The 17,818-nt window shown below is 34.4% G+C and overlaps 1 protein-coding gene across 1 annotated transcript; it reads left to right on the top strand.

Moving 5' to 3' along the window:
* The first annotated feature begins 3,225 nt into the window (after positions 1-3,225).
* Positions 3,226-17,806, top strand: trim55a (tripartite motif containing 55a). Its single transcript, XM_056479538.1, has 10 exons — positions 3,226-3,546; positions 3,908-4,080; positions 8,010-8,187; positions 8,272-8,367; positions 10,766-10,911; positions 11,525-11,612; positions 11,733-11,755; positions 11,846-11,970; positions 14,492-14,754; positions 17,542-17,806. The coding sequence occupies exons 1-10, from the start codon at positions 3,382-3,384 to the stop codon at positions 17,620-17,622; spliced, it is 1,338 nt and encodes a 445-aa protein (XP_056335513.1). The 5' UTR covers positions 3,226-3,381; the 3' UTR covers positions 17,623-17,806.
* The last annotated feature ends 12 nt before the right edge of the window (positions 17,807-17,818 follow it).

Here is a 17,818-nt window from a genome sequence, read left to right as displayed (position 1 = left end):
ATCAGTTGGCATTTCTGTGTGGAGTTTGCATGTTCTCCCCGTGCCGCGTAGGCCTCCTCTGGGCGCTCCGGTTTCCCCCACAGTCCAAAGACATGCGGTATAGGTGAATTGAATTGGTTGCAAACACTTGTCTTAAATCATTTTAGTAAATCCAATGAATCATTTTTTTGACTGTGACGATCCACATAATGTGTGGGACACTTAAGTCTAAGTGTTTGTACCTCCCCATAAGTACATACATGCTAATAAAATGTGTTAGTTCTAATACGTATAGGTTTACTGGTATCCATGCATATTCTGGTATCTATTAGCATCTTTACGTAGCCTAGTTTTGCATTATCATATTATAAATCAAATCATATGAACTATCAAATTATTCATATAGCACCTTACTACAAAGAAGTATTATTTATATAATGCAAAACAAGTTAATAAAATAAATAAAATATTAAAACAGTGAAAATCTGTTAGTGCTTCTAAGTATTAAAGGGGACCTATCGTGCAAAAATCAGTTTTATACGGGGTTTAAACACAGTTGTGTAGAAACAGTGTGTCAATACGTCAGCCTCTAATGGTAAAAATTTATTTATTCTATTTTTTAAAATCACACTTCATAAAAACAGTCTGCAGAAAGACTTTGATTGACATTCACCCCCTTGTCATCAGAGCAATAGTATCTGGATGCAGCCTTTATGATGCAAGCTGAGATTGCATCACTCAGCGATGCAATGTCAGACACATTGCACTCAAATGAAGTGAGTGACATCACTCTGAGGGGTAGGGTTAGGGGTGGGGTTAGGTGAGCCTTCAAAGAAACATATTTTGTTACAGATTTGTTCTATGATAATGGAAACATGCTATCTTATGAAGATTTTATGTGGATACATAACTTTCCAATTCCTTTTAAAGAATTTCACCAAGTGGTTAAGGCTATTGCAGTTGGTTTAATACAAGTAATTAATAATCACCTTTCTCATGGATGCGTTAAAAAGATACTCCCAGAATTAGAAATTGACGGTTTTGACATACTTTCTCCATCATATAATAATAAAAAAATTAGACAATTGTTTCAATCTAAACACAAAATATCCCCTAGAGGGAAATATTATTGGAATGAAAACATTATTGATATTAATTGGAAAGCTACCTGGTCAGTACCCTTTAAATTTTGCCTTTTAAATAAGGTTAAAGAAGTGCACTTTAAAATACTTCACAAAATTTATCCTTGCAACGCAACTTTATCTAAAGTCATGGATGTTGATCATACTTGCACATTTTGTAATATACATGAGGAAGACTTATTTCATTTTTTCTATAACGGTGATGTCTCTCTTAAATTTTGGAATGATGTTAATGACATGTTATTTGGGCAAAGAAATGTTAATTACAGGCTATCTTTAAAAGATGTCATTTGCACTTTTTCACACACAAAAACTTCTACATCTTACAAGGTAAATATTTTAATCATAACAGAAATTTGCGAAATGTATACCAAATGCAGTATCTTTTTATTAGAAATGGAAACTTTGAAAAAGTTGAAAAAGGAATTTTTCTCTGGTACTGATCCCCCGCTGAAGTCGATGATTGTATCCTAAGTTATTATTTTTGTTTATATGTATATAAGTATTTTGTAATACTTTTGTTGTTGTTGTTGTTGTTTTTTCCACACCTGTTATATTTTTGCATTATTATAATTTCCGGTTGTGTTTTTGCATTTCTTGTAATGTTCCTAGATATAGCATATATCTGAATTTTGTACTATTACTTTATGTAATGTTTCAAAGCTTATAACATTTTTGTAAAAAGGGGTAAGGTGAGCCCAGCAAAAAGCATTGGATGCAGCTCAGATTGCACTGCACCAGGTCTGCATCCAGACCCCTCTCGGGAAAGTCCCACCCATTAGTGATGATCTCTTCCTCACCATATGAGGTGAAATCTGTGCCAATATTTCACAACCAAACCTCTGTTGTTATCTGTTGTTAACAATTGGGGCTGTTATTTCCCCAGGAGAGTAACATAAATTGACCCACAGCGCCATCTGCTGCCTTGGTGTAGGAAATGGCCCAAGTGCATTTGTGAGAAAATCTGCCCAAATGCATGGGAGAAAATCTGCCTCCATCCATGTGTGAGAAAATCTGCCTGTATGCATTTGTGAAATTTACTTATAAAAATATTATGTTTATTTGTTTATAACTATACATTTATTTGTTAACACCATAGTAAAACATGAAAACTGGACTGACGCAGTTTCAATTTACTAGAACTTCTATATTAAGCTGCTTTGACACAAGCTACATTGTAAAAGCGCTATAGAAATAAACATGAATTGAATTGAATTGAACTCCACTGGGATTTTGCTCAAACTGACATTTGCTTTTGCGGAGTGGTTTTGGTTTTTGTTTGCGAGTCAATGGATTCTTTGCAAAGCAGAATGTGTTTGTTTGCAAAATGCTGGACTTGTTTGTAAAATATTGGCACAGATTCCACTCCAAACTGTTAGTATAGACAGCCCTGAGTGAGAAGCAGCCACCCGCCATTAGTTTTTTATGTTGTACCTGCTGAAGATAATGTCAGCAACTAGAGGCAATATAAATGTTGAATTTTAGGATGCACAAATGAACATTTTAGTCTCCATAAACTGCCTTCTGTTCATGCTGTTTTGAATATGCCACTATATACTGATGCATAGGCGTTTGTAGCTCCGCCCTCTTCTAAAAAAAAGCATCATCTAATTTGAATTTAAAGCGACAGTCATCAAAGCAGCACAATTTGGATCAAGGCCTTATATGGGCATTTAAAAGAGTAATAAAAACATATAGGTGTGGTGTTTTGAGCTGAAACTTCACACATACACACTCTACAGACATCAGCGAACATTTTTACATCTTGTAAAAATGGCCATAATAGGTCCCCTTTAAAAGCCATTTTGAATAAGTGGGTCAAGTTTGGCTTTTAACAGTGGCAGGTCAGTGACTGTACTTGACATTGTTATATTACCAAAAAAATTATCTATCATTAAACTTTTATTGGAATAGATGATTTGTTTGGATTACTGGAAGAGTGCAGTATTTTTTACGCCACTGGCTGGATCTCTGTTTGGCCGCTCAATTGTGTTGGGGGCAGACAGACAGACAGCTGTCCGGTCTCGCGCATCAGAGCAGCTTTCATATATGGTCACGTAATCATGGCAACCTTGACGTACTCTTTCTAAAAACAGACCGGACACTACACGAGTGAGTGGAGGAAGGTGACGACGCGTTTTACCGTTCATGTCGAACAAGCTCCACAGTACAACATACAGCATTTGTTCAAAAAGAAAATAAAAACAAATACACGCAACACACACCGAAGTGTGTTGAACAAACGCGCGCACTCCGGGTGATGAGCGTGGCTTTGGATTACTGCCGCAGTAGTTCGCGCGACACCATGGAGAGTTTGGAGAGGCAGCTCATTTGCCCCATTTGCCTTGAGATCTTCACCAAACCGGTGGTCATTTTACCGTGCCAGCACAACCTCTGCCGCAAATGTGCCAACGACATCTTTCAGGTATTGTTTGAACAAAACTGTATCACTGTATAACAACTCGCCGGAGAGGTTTGTATGACCAGCTGATATGTATGTTGCTGTTTTTTTAGTAGAACATGTCATGGTGGTTACCAGTTTAAAATGGCTAGATTGCTCTCTAACATGTTCCAACACAACAGCATTGATTTAAAACAGCCCCTGTATATTCAAGACAGCTTATTACATGTAATAGTTATTTATTTAATTGGATCATTTAATAGTTAGGAGCTGAGCTAGACAAAAATAAACATAACCACACTGTCATACTATTATTTTATTTTATCATGATTATTAAATAATGTAAATTGTATATATTAAATATAAAAATATTTGTGTGTTTCAGGCCTCAAACCCCTACCTGCCCACACGAGGAGGCTCTTCATTGGGCTCCGGCGGCCGGTTCCGCTGTCCCTCGTGTAGGCATGAAGTGGTTCTGGACAGACATGGGGTCTATGGCCTGCAGAGGAACCTGCTGGTGGAGAATATCATAGACATGTACAAACAGGAGTCCAGCAGGTACTGTTACTGTAACTGAAACTTAGAGCTTCACATTCTTTTCTTTAATCGTTCATGCTGTTTAAACATTTCTATTCTATTCTATTCTATTCTATTCTATTCTATTCTATTCTATTCTATTCTATTCTATTCTATTTTATTAGTTTCTTTTCGTTTCTATTTGTTTCTATTTTATTCAATTCGTTTATATTCTATTCTATTCTATTCATTTCTATTTGTTTCTATTCTATTCTATTCTATTCATTTCTATTTAATTTTATTTGTTTCTATTCTATACTATTTGTTTCTATTCTGTTCTGTTCTATATTCTATTCGTTTCCATTCTATTCTATTAGTTTCTATTTTATTCTATTTGTTTAGTTTCTATTCTATTCTATTCTATTCTATTCTATTCTATTCTATTCTATTCTATTCTATTCTATCTTATTTGTTTCTATTCTATTCTATTTGTTTCTATTCTATTATATTCTTTTCTATTCGTTTCCATTCTATTCTATTAGTTTCTATTTTATTCTATTTGTTTAGTTTCTATTCTATTCTATTCTATTCTATTCTATTCTATCTTATTTGTTTCTATTCTATTCTATTATATTCTTTTCTATTCGTTTCCATTCTATTCTATTAGTTTCTATTTTATTCTATTTGTTTAGTTTCTATTCTATTCTATTCTATTCTATTCTATTCTATTCTATTCTATTCATTTCTTTTCATTTTTATTCTATTTTATTTGTTTCTATTCTATTCTGCTCTATTCTATTAGTTTCTATTTTGTTCTATTTGTTTAGTTTTGTTTCTATTCCATTTAATTCTATTATATTCATTTCTATTCTAATCATTTCTTTTCTATTTGTTTTTGTGTTTCAATTTTTTTCTATTCATTTCTATTCTATTAGTTTCTATTCTATTCTATTCAATTCATTTTTTATTTCTATTCGTTTCTAATCTATTATTTTCTAATATATTGTATTGTATTGTATTGTATTGTATTCTATTCTATTCTATTCTATTCTATTCTATTCTATTCTATTCTATTCTATTCGGTTTGTTTCTATTCTATTCTATTCTATTCTATTCTATTCTATTCTATTCTATTCTATTCTATTCTATTTTACTCTATTCTATTCAATTCTGTTCTATTTTACTCTATTCTATTCTATTTTATTCTATTTCAGCATATGGTCGGTTTGTGTGTGATAGACTATAAGTAGGTCAGTGTGACAGGAGCTATTTCAGACACACTTTCTGTGTTTATCAGTTGCCCCAACACACACACACACACACACACACACACACACACACACACACACACACACACACACACACACACACACACACACACACCGCTTTCTTTGTGGTGACCTATTATACAGTTTTTTGTTTTTATTCTGAACTTTTGGATAAAAATCATTTCACATTGTTTCATTATGCTACTTTTATTGGAAGGGAACTTTTCATGGAAAATTGTATATTTCTGAAGGTTATATTTTAAAATGTTTGACAATTTTAATAATAATTTATGTTGAAGTAACCTAGCATGTAGAGAAAGACAATTTAACCATTGTGTGTACATTTTAAAAGGTACACATAGGTCACTGAGAGTACAAAAATATCTGTCAGAAAACATCATAAAGTCTCATATTTTAATAATTATCACACTTCACAGATGTAGATTTCTTTACTAGCATCATTCCTGATGATACCTTTGAAAAATTAATTCATTTAAAGTATTTTAACCCTTTACAGTTTGTTTAGATGACATTAAGCCACTGTTTTTTATATTCAATACACTAAAGATTAAGAAGATTTTGGATTATTACAGTCCTGATTGTAAATGAAAAAACAACAACATTCATGTTGATGCATTATTCATTTTCTTGTGGAATGTCAGATAAAAATTTAATATAACAAACTGTAATGTCCATACCAACACATCCACATTATAATAATTACATCAATTTAATTCATGTCACCTGTAGTGCTCTAAAGCAGAAAATAGCCAAAAGTGAGTGTTTGCTTCACATGCCAAACCTAAAAAATGTGGCAAAATATCACAAATGAAACATTCATTAAAAGTAGGGCTGCACGATATTAGAATAAATCGGCCATTGTGATATTTAGTATTTCTGCAATAAATATATATTGCAATATAAAAACAATTTCACCAGATTAATTGAATAGCCCTATTTGGAAACAATGTATATTAATTTTCAATCAATTGGCATGATTTTGTAGGGGAACAAATCATGCATGAAATGTAATATGCAAATATAAGAGTGAAATAAACAGTGCTTTATGGTTATAATTAGAATAGAATAGAATAGAATTGAATAGAATAGAAGCTAATAGAATAGATTACAATACAATACAATATAAACTAATATAATATAATAAAATAGAATAGAGTAGAATAAAGAAACGAATAGAGTAGAAATGAATAGAAACTAATAGGATAGAAACTAATAGAAACAAATAGAATAGAAACTAATAGAATAGAATAGAAACTAAGAGAATAGAATAGAAACTAACAGAACAGAATAAAATAGAATAGAATAAAGAAACTAACAGTTTAGAACAGAATAAAATATAATAGAATAAAGAAACTAACAGAATAGAAACTAGTGGAATAGAAACTAATAGAATAGAATAGAATAAAATGTAAACTAATATAATATAATTCTATTGTATTAAAAACTTTGTCTGAATGCTCTAAACACTTAAAAACATGTGCAAACGATAATGTTTTACTCCATTAAGGGTAAACTCCACAAATGTCATGTATTTTAGACTGTGGCTATATATTTTCAATATAATAATATATAATCCTAACTATACAATTCCAACTCAACATTGCAAATCGTGTGAAGTGACTATTGCGGATGTGCACATTGCGATATCGATGCTAAAACGATATAATGTGCAGGCCTATTTTGAAAAGAAACTGTTAACAAAGACATATTTTTAAAATGTGTTTTAGCAGAAACATATTCCTGATGGTCCTGAGAGGAATTCTTTTTTTGTACCTAGTAAGAACATTTTTAAAACAAAATGAGAATTCATCTTATTTCATTACCAGCCAAGCTGATCACAAAAAACAAAAAACTAAAATAAAAATATCTCCATAAGGATGCTGTTTTAGTTTGCTCCAAATTTTAGTATGCACACCAAAAGGGTTTTAGCATCGTTTGTGTTTATGCAAGTGAGACAAGTGTGGTGCTAATCGACAAGAGAAGGTCCCCATCATGGTCCATACACCATACTAATCAAGCAGACATCTGTTTTATACTGGCACACACAGCTGATATCAGTTATCACAATAATAGTCAATAATCATAAATCATCATACTCATAAACATCAATAACCGAAATACAATACAATTGCATAAAAGGCTTATAATGCGAAATAAAGATGAGTAATTATGATTACATTAATAAAAGACAGATAATGAAACCCCAAGCAAGTTGATATAAGTATATACAACCTCAGAGATGTGCCATCATTTTCCGCTTTAAATAATGGGGAGCCCGTTGCAGTCACATAGGAAAACCAACACGTGTGTCTATGAATGCCGGGTGATGTGTACTTATCCCACGACTGAGCTTCCAATGCTTTAGCAAGAAACCCTCACCTTAATAGTCAAAATCTGGGTGCTGGCCAAAGATCGGCCTATTAGGTAAGAGAGAAGAGTGAGTTGATCAGGCCGCAACTAGGTGCACATTATTTCTGATTGCAAAGCACAAATTTGAGGTTTGTAGCGTCAGCATGATTATGTAGCATCAATATTCTACCTCCTATTCTACTGTCTTCATGAGACCCTTCTCCGCTCATTTGGTCATTTGCTGAGTGAAACAGGAGAAAAACAAAACAAAATAACCCATTTCTTACAGATGCTCAAGGGTTTAGTAAAATCTCTCTGATTGTGTGTAAGCAGCAGTAAACCTGAGCCACAAGTGAAGGAAGAGGTGTTGATGTGTGAGGAGCATAAGGACGAGAGGATTAATATCTACTGTGTGACGTGCTCTGTTCCCACCTGTTCGTTATGCAAAGTGTTTGGGAGTCATCAGACCTGTGAGGTCGCTCCACTGAAATCTGTCTACGAGTCCCAGAAAGTAAGACTTTTACCCATCGTTCTGCTTCATCTCTCTCCACTGCTCTCTTCATGATGACTGACCAGTTTATATTTGCATCTACAGACAGAGCTGTCCGATGGCGTTGGTCTGTTAGTTGGCAACAATGACAGAATTCAGGGCATCATCAGTCAGCTGGAGGAAACCTGCAGATCTGTAGAGGTCTGTCTTGTGTGTGTGTGTGTGTGTGTGTGTGTGTGTGTGTGTGTGTGTGTGTGTGTGTGTGTGTGTGTGTGTGTGTGTGTGTGTGTGTGCGTGTGTGTGTGTGTGTGTGCGTGTGTGTGTGTGTGTACAGTTGAAGTCAGAATTATTAGCTCCCCTTTGAATTTTTTTTCTTTCTTTTTTTTATATTTCTAAATGATGTGTAACAGAGCAAAGAAATGTTCACAGTATGTCTGATAATATTTTTTCTTCTGGAGAAAGTCTTATTTGTTTTATTTAGGCTAGAATAAAATCAGTTTAAAGCAATCAAAGTAACTTTTCTTAAACTTTTCAACACCAAAATTTGTTGGTGGAAAGAACAAGGTCTCATAATGCAATTTAAAAGCATAAATAAATGGAAAAGCCCATGAATCACACCATATGGAAAACTGTTAAAGGGGAACTATTTTGCCCCCTTTTACAAGATAAGTCTCTGATGTCCCTGGAGTGTGTCTCTGAGATTTCAGCTCAAAACACCTCACTCTTTGAAACTGCTCCTTTTAGGCTTTGATCCAATCTGTGTGGTTTTTGTGGCTTTTGCTTTAAAATTCAAATGAGATTGTTCTCTTTTCAAAAATGGGCAGAGCTACAAATGCCTATGCGTCAGCATAGAGGCAGAGTCAAAACAGGACTAATGTTTCTTTGTGAAAAACTGAAAAAGTCCAAAGAAGTGGTTCAGAAGAAGGTAGTTTATGGAGAATACAATGTTGATTTATGCAACTTAAAACTTGACATTTATGATTCCTCTACTTAGTTGGTGACTATGGGCCCTATCATACACACGGCGCAATAAGGTGCAAGACGTGTATGGCGCGATATTTTGCTATTTTTTTAGACCAGCGCAACAATAATTTTCACATTTTGCACCACGTTGTTTAAATAGTAAATTCATTTGCGCCACTTTGTGGACTCAGGGTGTGTTGGTCTATAAAGGAGGTGTGTTAAGGCACATTGTTGGAGCGTTGATATTTTGAGGAACTAAAATAGACCGCGCCATTGACCAGGTGAAAGCAGGTCTAAAGTTCAGCGCAGAGCATGTTAGTTATGCTCCTGTATTGATCCAAATGCTTACACATTGCTTAATACACACAGGATTTACAGCTATACCCTAATATCTTTACAAATAAAAAAATTTAAAGGATTAAAATGTTACAAAAAATGATTATTTTCTGCATAAATATAAAAGCCACTGCCTCCATGCATTCTTCAGCTTGGGGTGCTTTTCTCAGTTTATTCATGACAATTTGCATTTGTATAATGTTATTATTATTAGTATTATTTTTTGTTATATGCATATTTGTATTTGCTTTAATAAAAACAAGCTTAGATTTGTCCACCTGTGGGGTTTTGGAGACGTATGCAACACCATATGGGGCATAGGAATAGGATGTGTGCTTGGCTATAACTCAGGTTTTTGACCACACTTTGTTATTATTGTTCACTTATTTGTTTGCTGGAAATTAGAACTGAATTTAGAAATAGTTTTGAAAAAAATCTTTGCGCATAACAAACAAAATTAAATATGTAGGCTAATGGATGTCTTCAGTGGAGTGCGTACAACACCGTTTCCTCATCCATGAAAGTAAAGGAGTAAAGTGAAGAGTAAAAGTAAAGGAAAGAAAAGTAAAGAGGCTGAATGGAGGAAGCTCGTTCTTTATCCTCATGCAAATGGTTTAATTGTTTTTCCACTTACAAATTCCACCATGTAAATAGCATGGCGAGACGCAACTGACTCTTAAAGGGAATGGGAGATGAGACTCTGATTGGTTTAAATCCCTTTATTCTCAAAACACACCCATAACTCATTAAGAGAATAACCACAACCCTGTTAGATCGTGCGCCAGGGCGTAGAGCGTATTTTTCTGTCCTTAAAATAGCAAAAGTGGATTCGGACAAGCCCTTAATGCTTTTGAGCAATGCGCTTTTGACTTTGCGTCTAGATCGTTAAAATCGAGTCCTTTGTCTTTGTCAGGTTTGGCTGCTTCTCACTTAGGGCTGTCTATGCTAATGAGGGCGAGATCGTCACTTATGGGCAGGGCTTTCCCCCCCTGATGCCATCTACAAAGAGAGAATGTCAGTCAAAGTGTTTCTGCAGACTGTTTTTATCAAGTGTAATTTTAAAAATATAATTAATTCATTATTTTATTTAACTAATTATTTATTCAAATATATAACATTAAAATCTATTTAAATTATTTAGCAAATATTTAGCACACATATTGAGTTGTGCTTTATTGACAGTGTTGCCACATAACTGTCAAAATTTTTAGATTTTTGCATAATAGGCCCGCTTCAATGTACAGGTATTTTACTGTGTAATTTTATGTAGTGATGTCAGTGCATATGTGTTTGTGTGCAGGAAAATGGTCGAAGGCAGAAGTCTCGTGTTTGCGAGTGGTTTGATCGTCTGTATGCTCTTCTGGAAGAACGCAGAGGAGATCTAACGCTGAAGATCACAGCAGAACAGCAGGAGAAGCTGGATTATATCAGTGGCCTACAGCGCAAGTACATGCACATGAACACACAGAACAAAATCAGTGTACAGTCCATATTCTCTAGGACAGGTGATAAATGAGCATAAATATATACATATATATATATAATTTAAAGATTATATTTTATCTATAGGCGACACGGTGGCTTAGTGGTTAGCACTGTTGCCTCACAGCAAGAAGGTCGCTAGTTCGAGTACCGGCTGGGTCAGTTGGCATTTCTGTGAGGAGTTTGCGTGTTCTCCCCGTGGTTGCGTGGGTTTCCTCCGGGTGCTCTGGTTTCCCCCACTGTCCAAAGACATAGGTGAATTAAATAAACTAAATTGTCCGTAGTGTATGTGTGTGAAAGAATGTATATGGATGTTTTCCAGTACTGGATCGCAGCTGGAAGGCCATCCGCTGTGTAAAACATATGCTGGATAAGTTGGTGGTTTATACCGCTGTGGCGACCCCTGATGAATAAACAGATTAAACCCACGTGAACACGGGGAGATAAGACTTTTTCATGAGGACTAAATTGTTGCCTTCTGTTTTATAAAAATATATTATTTCTGTCTCTCTTTTTAATGATAATTACAACAAATTTCTCCACTACTAAATATATTTATGTTTTCATAATGTTACAGGTACAGAGAGCATCTGGACAACTCAGCTAAACTAGTGGAGACAGGAATTCAGACCATGGAGGAATCTGAGATGGCCATCTTCCTGCAGGTCGACAAAGTTCTCCATTATCCTCTTGCATGCTTTTTTTATTTTTTAAAAAAGGAGTTAAATATGCAACCATGCAAGTTTTTCCTAGTGAAATCTCTAATCAAAATGTCTCTCTAACAGAACACGAAGCCTCTGCTACAACAGTAAGAACCAGATAATCATCTTTATTCTACATCAACTTTGAAAAGCTCTTTATTACGTCAACTTATTCATTCTCATCTCTTTAACCTCAGGATAGCAGAAAGCCGGAATGTGTCTCACTTAGAAAAAGTGGAGCGTGGATATGAAAACATGGATCATTTCTCTGCAAACTTCCAGTCGGAACGAAGAGCAATACTCAGCATAGACTTTATCAAGGGTAAACCAACTCTAATCCTTTCAGTTTAATTTCAGTCTGTCCCTTTATTGACCTTATTCTTTAATGTAAAAGCCGGCACAGCAATTGGAACCTAACTGGCCTAAGACTTCTGTTCTCATTCACTAAACTTTAAAAAAAAACAAGTTTGTTATGCTGATTGATGTTGCAAACTGGTATTATCTTATATTTAGTCATAAACACACTTGTTTGTAGAGAAAGTAGTTTGACTGTTTGTTATTCCAAGTCCTTTTCCTTAGGGCTGCACATCGTTGAAACATAGGTTCTTTCTGAAAAAGTAGCCCTATGTACATTTCTGGAGATAGCGAATTATGTGTCTGCATTTCGTCTTTAAAACAAGCAATACAGGCCGGTATGAAGTTGTTCTCTTTCGTGCTTACCAGCTGACCGCTTACCTCTGTATGGACGGCTTTTCCACTGTTACCAGTTTGTGCGGTAGCTCTACAGGTACGTCAGCGGACTTGAGAGGCAGAGCAGAGTTGATCACAACAACGGGGTTTGAGTCTGTTGATGAACTGTTCCAGAAAGCGGGTAAGACAAAAACAGAAGTCAAAATTTAAAATAAACAAGTAAATAACAGGGTGAGAACGTGGTAAAAATCAGGCTGTCGAGAGGGCTATTCTTTTTCTGAATTGCTTGTTTAGGGAAGTGGGTGGTCACTTGTCAATCTGTGCTTTTTTAAACATTATCGGTTGGGTTTAGGGAAAGAGAAGGGTGGGGGGATTAGTCGGTCGGTCAGTCAGTCAGTCATTTAGTCAGTCAGTCAACAGTGGCCTATGGTGGATTTACATGAGAACAGCAGAGAGAATTTGAGATCTCAAAAAGCACACACAGTGGCCTCTGGCAGATTCACGAAAACAAAAACTGCAAAAAAACGTAGCTCCTGGGACGTATTTGGTGCTCTCCAGAAATGTATATAGGGGCACATAATTTCAGGATCAATATCACAATATGATCTTTCTCAATAATCATATCGCAGAATCTGCAATGTTAATCCAGCGTCTGGATTATAGCTCAACATTTGCATGGGTTTTTGAAGTCTGTGAATGTATGAGGATTTTAAAAGAATTCAGGCCTAAGATATTGTACCGATTGTAACTTTAATAGCTATCGCTATATCAACACCTTAGAATTATAAGGTTATCTGACATTTTTGTCAAAATTGAGTTATTGACATATTCTTATTAAATGACAACTTATTTATATTATAACGTTTTTATAAGTTGTTTACATTTTAAGACTTTTTATTTAAAAACAAATGTTACACACATACTGTTTGCTATATGGAATGCAAAAACTTTGAAGCTCAATATCTCAAAATAATTCAGAACGCAGATAGAACCTTATAATTCCAAGGTGACGATATAATAGCTTTATTGAATTATTAATAAAACGAAGACTGTGCAGTACTATTTGGCATTTGAGTATTCAATTACTGCATACCTGAATACTGTTAGAGTATGTATGTATCTATGCTCGTTTATAACATTTTATGCATATGTACTAACCTACAGAACATTACCAATCAATCTAAAATTATACATTCTTTTTAAATAGAGATAGTTAAATCATCTGGTGAAATTGTACTTGTATCGCAATATATATAAATATATATATATATATATATATATATATATATATATATATATATATATATATATATATATATATATATATATATATATATATATATATATATATATATATTGCAGAAAAACTAAATATTGCAATGTCAAAGAATTTTCCAATATCATTCAGCCCTCATTGGCAAATAAGTCAGAAGTCCTAATAGAATCTGGTAAATAAAACAATATAGGCTCATTCTGAAAATGTGGCCCTATATATGTTTCTGGAGATCGCGAATTATGTAGCCAGAAGTGTGTATGGCTGCATTTCGTCTTTAAAACGAACGCTAAGGGGTGGTATGTCGCCGTTCCTTTTTGCGCTTACCAGCTAGCCGCTTACCTCCATATGGACGGCTTTCCCGCTGTTACCAGTTTGTCCAGTAGCTCGTTGCATACCTCAGAGGATTTGTGAGTTGACTGTTATATCGGTAAGACAAAAACAAAAGCCAAAAAATAAAACAAACAAATAAATAACATGGTGAGAATGTGGTAAAATCTTTTTTCTTTTTCTGGTTTGCTTTTGAAAACACTGTCTGTTGGGTTTTGGGAAGTGGGTGGCCGGGTCAATCGGTGCTTTTAAAAAGACTACTGGTTGGGTTTAGGGAAGGGGTCGTGGGGGGATCGGTTGGTCTGTCAGTCAGTCAGTCAGTCGTCAGTGGCCTCTGGTGGATTTACGCGAGAGCAGCAGGTGCGAATGGCAATCGCGAGAGAAATTTGAGATCTCAAAAACCGTACACAGCGGCCTCTGGTGCGTTCGCGAAAATAAAAACTGCAAAAAAAAAAAAACTATTTGGCGCTCTTCAGAAATGTATATAGGGGTACATGATTAGAATGAGCCTGGGTTGGAATAAAAGGTGAATAACCATTAGTTATTACAGATGGGGATGACAATGATGATGATGACGATGACGATGAAGAAATAACTGCAAATCCTGAGACTCAGGCATCTTCAGGAGCCACACCTGCCCCAGTTCAGCAGAGACAAACCCCTGTGCCACATCCTCCACCAATGGCAGCTGACACCATCCAAACGTCAACAAAGCCCAGCCAATCAGCAAACACAAACCCGACAGAGAACACGCCCATAGTTACACACACTCCAGACTCCGCTAACATCACTTCCTCAGATGCACAAGCACAGGTAAGAGCTTTTATCTTTCAAATTCTGTTCCATATAAGTGATGGCCTGCGATTATGATCGTTTAGTAATATTTTTAAGGATTTCGCAGTAAAATATTGAAAGACACAGCTGCTCTGAAGACATTAATGATCATAAAGCAGAGGCTACTGTGTTTGCAATCAGTCTAAATTAGCAAATAATAAAAACAAAGTAGCAAATAATTAAAACGTAGCAAAAATGTCACCAAAATGAATATAAATGCTATAAATGTGTGAAACGTAATGAAAAGTTTGTTTACACACTGCATCAGATTTCTTTCTGTGATTTTTGTCACAGCACTGAATGCAGTAGCTAATCAGAGACATTTAGATTAGTCAACAACAAAACGTTGTAAAAAAATAGATTTCACATCCTCAGAGCTTATAAGAAGAGTCAGATCATGACATACAGTTGAGGTCAGAATTATTAGCCCCCTGTTTATTTTTTCCCCAATTTTTGTTTAACGGAGAGATTTTTCTCAACACATTTCTAAACATAATAGTTTTAATAACTCATTTCTAATAACTGATTTATTTTATCTTTGACATGATGACATAAAAAATAAAATAATATTTGACTAGATATTGTCAAAACACTTCTATACAGCTTAAAGTGACATTTAAAGACTTAACTAGGCTAATAAGGTTAACTAGGCAGGTTAGGGTAATTAGGCAAGTTATTGAATAACGATTGTTTGTTCTGTAGACTATCGAAAATAATATAGCTTAAAGGAGCTACTGATTTTGACCTTAAAATGGATTTTAAAAATTAAAAACTGCTTTTTATTCTAGCTGAAATAAAACAAATAAGACTTTCTCCAGAAGAAAAAATATTATCAGACATACTGTGAAAATTTCCTTGCTCCGTTAAATATAATTTGGGAAATATTTAAAAAAGAAAAAAAAATTTCAAAGGGGGGGCTGATAATTCTGACATCAACTGTACTTTTAACATGAATTCTATTAACTGACAATAGTAGTCATTGTTACGGTAACACTTTACAATAAAGTTGCATTAGCTAATGTTAGTTAATGTATTTAATAACATGAACAAATAATGAACAATACATTTATTACAGTATTATTCATCTTTGCTAATGTTAGATAATGGAAATAAAGTCATTGTTAGTTCTTGTTAACTGAGTGCATTATCAACTTTGGCTATGCATTAGTAAATGTCGAACTAAGATTAATAAATGCTGTAAAAGTATTGTACAATCTTAGTTCTTGATAGTGACTACATCATTCATTCATTTTCCTTGGGCTTAGTCCCTTTATTTATCAGGGGTCACCACGGGGGAATGAACCGGCAACTTATCCAGCATATTTGTTTGTTCCCAAAGGGAAATTCATATGTCACTGCAGAACTCTCCATAGTAAAAATAGATCAAATAACTAACGTATATATATATATATATATATATATATATATATATATATATATTAAAACAATAATCAAATTTACATTCATATGTTTTACACAGCGTATGCCCTTCCAGCTGCAACCCAGTACTGGGAAACATCCATACACACTCATTCACACACATACACTACGGACATTTTAGTTTATTCAATTCACCTATAGCGCATGTCTTTGGACTGTGGGGGAAACTGGAGCACCCGGAGGAAATTCACGCCAACACGGGGTGAACATGCAAACTCCACACAGAAATGCCAACTGACCCAGTCGGGACTCGAACCAGCAACCTTCTTGCTGTGAGGCAACAGTGCTACCCACTGAGCCACTGTGACACCCAGCAAATACATTAACTAAGAATAATTAATGGAACCTTCTTGTAATGTGCGACCATTATTACAATATCAGGAGCCATAATTAACAAAAGTTATTATTTTTTAATTATTGCAGCCCAACCCTGTTGTGAGTAACATGTTTTACGTATAATTTACACACAATTGAAAAAGTTTGTTGTTATTATTGTTTCTGGTATTCTAATGAATTAAGAAAATAGATGCAGTTAGTGATGCGACAAAAAAATCATTATAAAATCAGGAAAACATATTGCCATTTAATACAAAAGTACATTTCTTACATTGACACCAAAATACTGACGCTTTTCTAGTATTTTTATTATGTGTTATGGGACTTAAAATTTGTCAAATTACACTTTTTGTGAAACAAAGTGAACCACACATGGCATTACAAGTATTAACAATCTTGTACTACCAAAGATTTTTTGTCAATAAAGCTACAACAAATTCATAAAATCCCATTATTGACACAAATTGAAGTAATTCACTTTTTCAAAAATACACACCTTTATATCAATTCTATAGTTATTTATTTATTTATTAATTTACAGTGCTACATGAAATTGAGATAAAAAAAAGCCTGCCGTTAGAGTGATTTTCTTCTTCAAATTATATATTTTGAATGTGCATTGAATAACATTATTTCACATTTTTATTCTCATGTGTGCTTTGTTAAATTCAGTTCATAAAGTACAGAATAATGGCAATGACTAACATCAATACAAGTCCATCATCTGAAGTGAATTTAAACATGAGAAACAGGCTGGTTGTCAGAAAGCTTGAGATTTGATCCAAAAGAGGTAGGGATAAAACCAAAATTGTATTTCCATTATTGTGACAATTGCAAAATTGCCAAATTCTCTCAGTTCAGTATAATTCATGTGACCACATTATAAATTCTGTAAACATTTCTAGTCAGATCTTCAGCTCTGTCTGTCCTTCTTGTTATTCATTTATCTATCTATCCATCTCATTTTCTTCTTCTTTCGCATTCATTCAGGTAACCTCTGGTCCCGGCCAGACATCTGATGACGGACAACGCCACGTTTTCTCTTTCTCCTGGTTAAATATGCCAAAGTAACCCAAGACTTGATAGACCTGCAACACCAAAGTTAACGTTCCAGAAAAGCCTGTTGTACATCAAAATTAATATTGTATTACTTTTCCAATAATAAATATACATTTAAGAGCTAAATAAGAAAAAAAAAATCATTTCTTTCTGAAGTAGAAGACTAAAGTGCAAAATAAACAATGATATAAGTGAAGCCTAAATCTTG

The sequence above is a fragment of the Danio aesculapii genome, chromosome 2 (genome assembly GCF_903798145.1).
Source record: "Danio aesculapii chromosome 2, fDanAes4.1, whole genome shotgun sequence".
Classification (NCBI taxonomy): Eukaryota; Metazoa; Chordata; class Actinopteri; order Cypriniformes; family Danionidae; genus Danio; species Danio aesculapii.
Note: the sequence above shows the minus strand (reverse complement) of the source record. Positions and strands in the feature narration are given on the sequence as shown.

What these genes read in the sequence shown, in the direction of transcription:
- trim55a (XM_056479538.1), top strand. Translation starts at nt 3,382, where the DNA reads ATGAGCGTGGCTTTGGATTACTGCCGCAGTAGTTCGCGCGACACCATG. An exon ending in GTGCCAACGACATCTTTCAG is followed by an intron (nt 3,547 to 3,907) that starts GTATTGTTTGAA and finishes TGTGTGTTTCAG; the next exon opens with GCCTCAAACCCCTACCTGCC. An exon ending in AAACCTGCAGATCTGTAGAG is followed by an intron (nt 8,368 to 10,765) that starts GTCTGTCTTGTG and finishes GTTTGTGTGCAG; the next exon opens with GAAAATGGTCGAAGGCAGAA.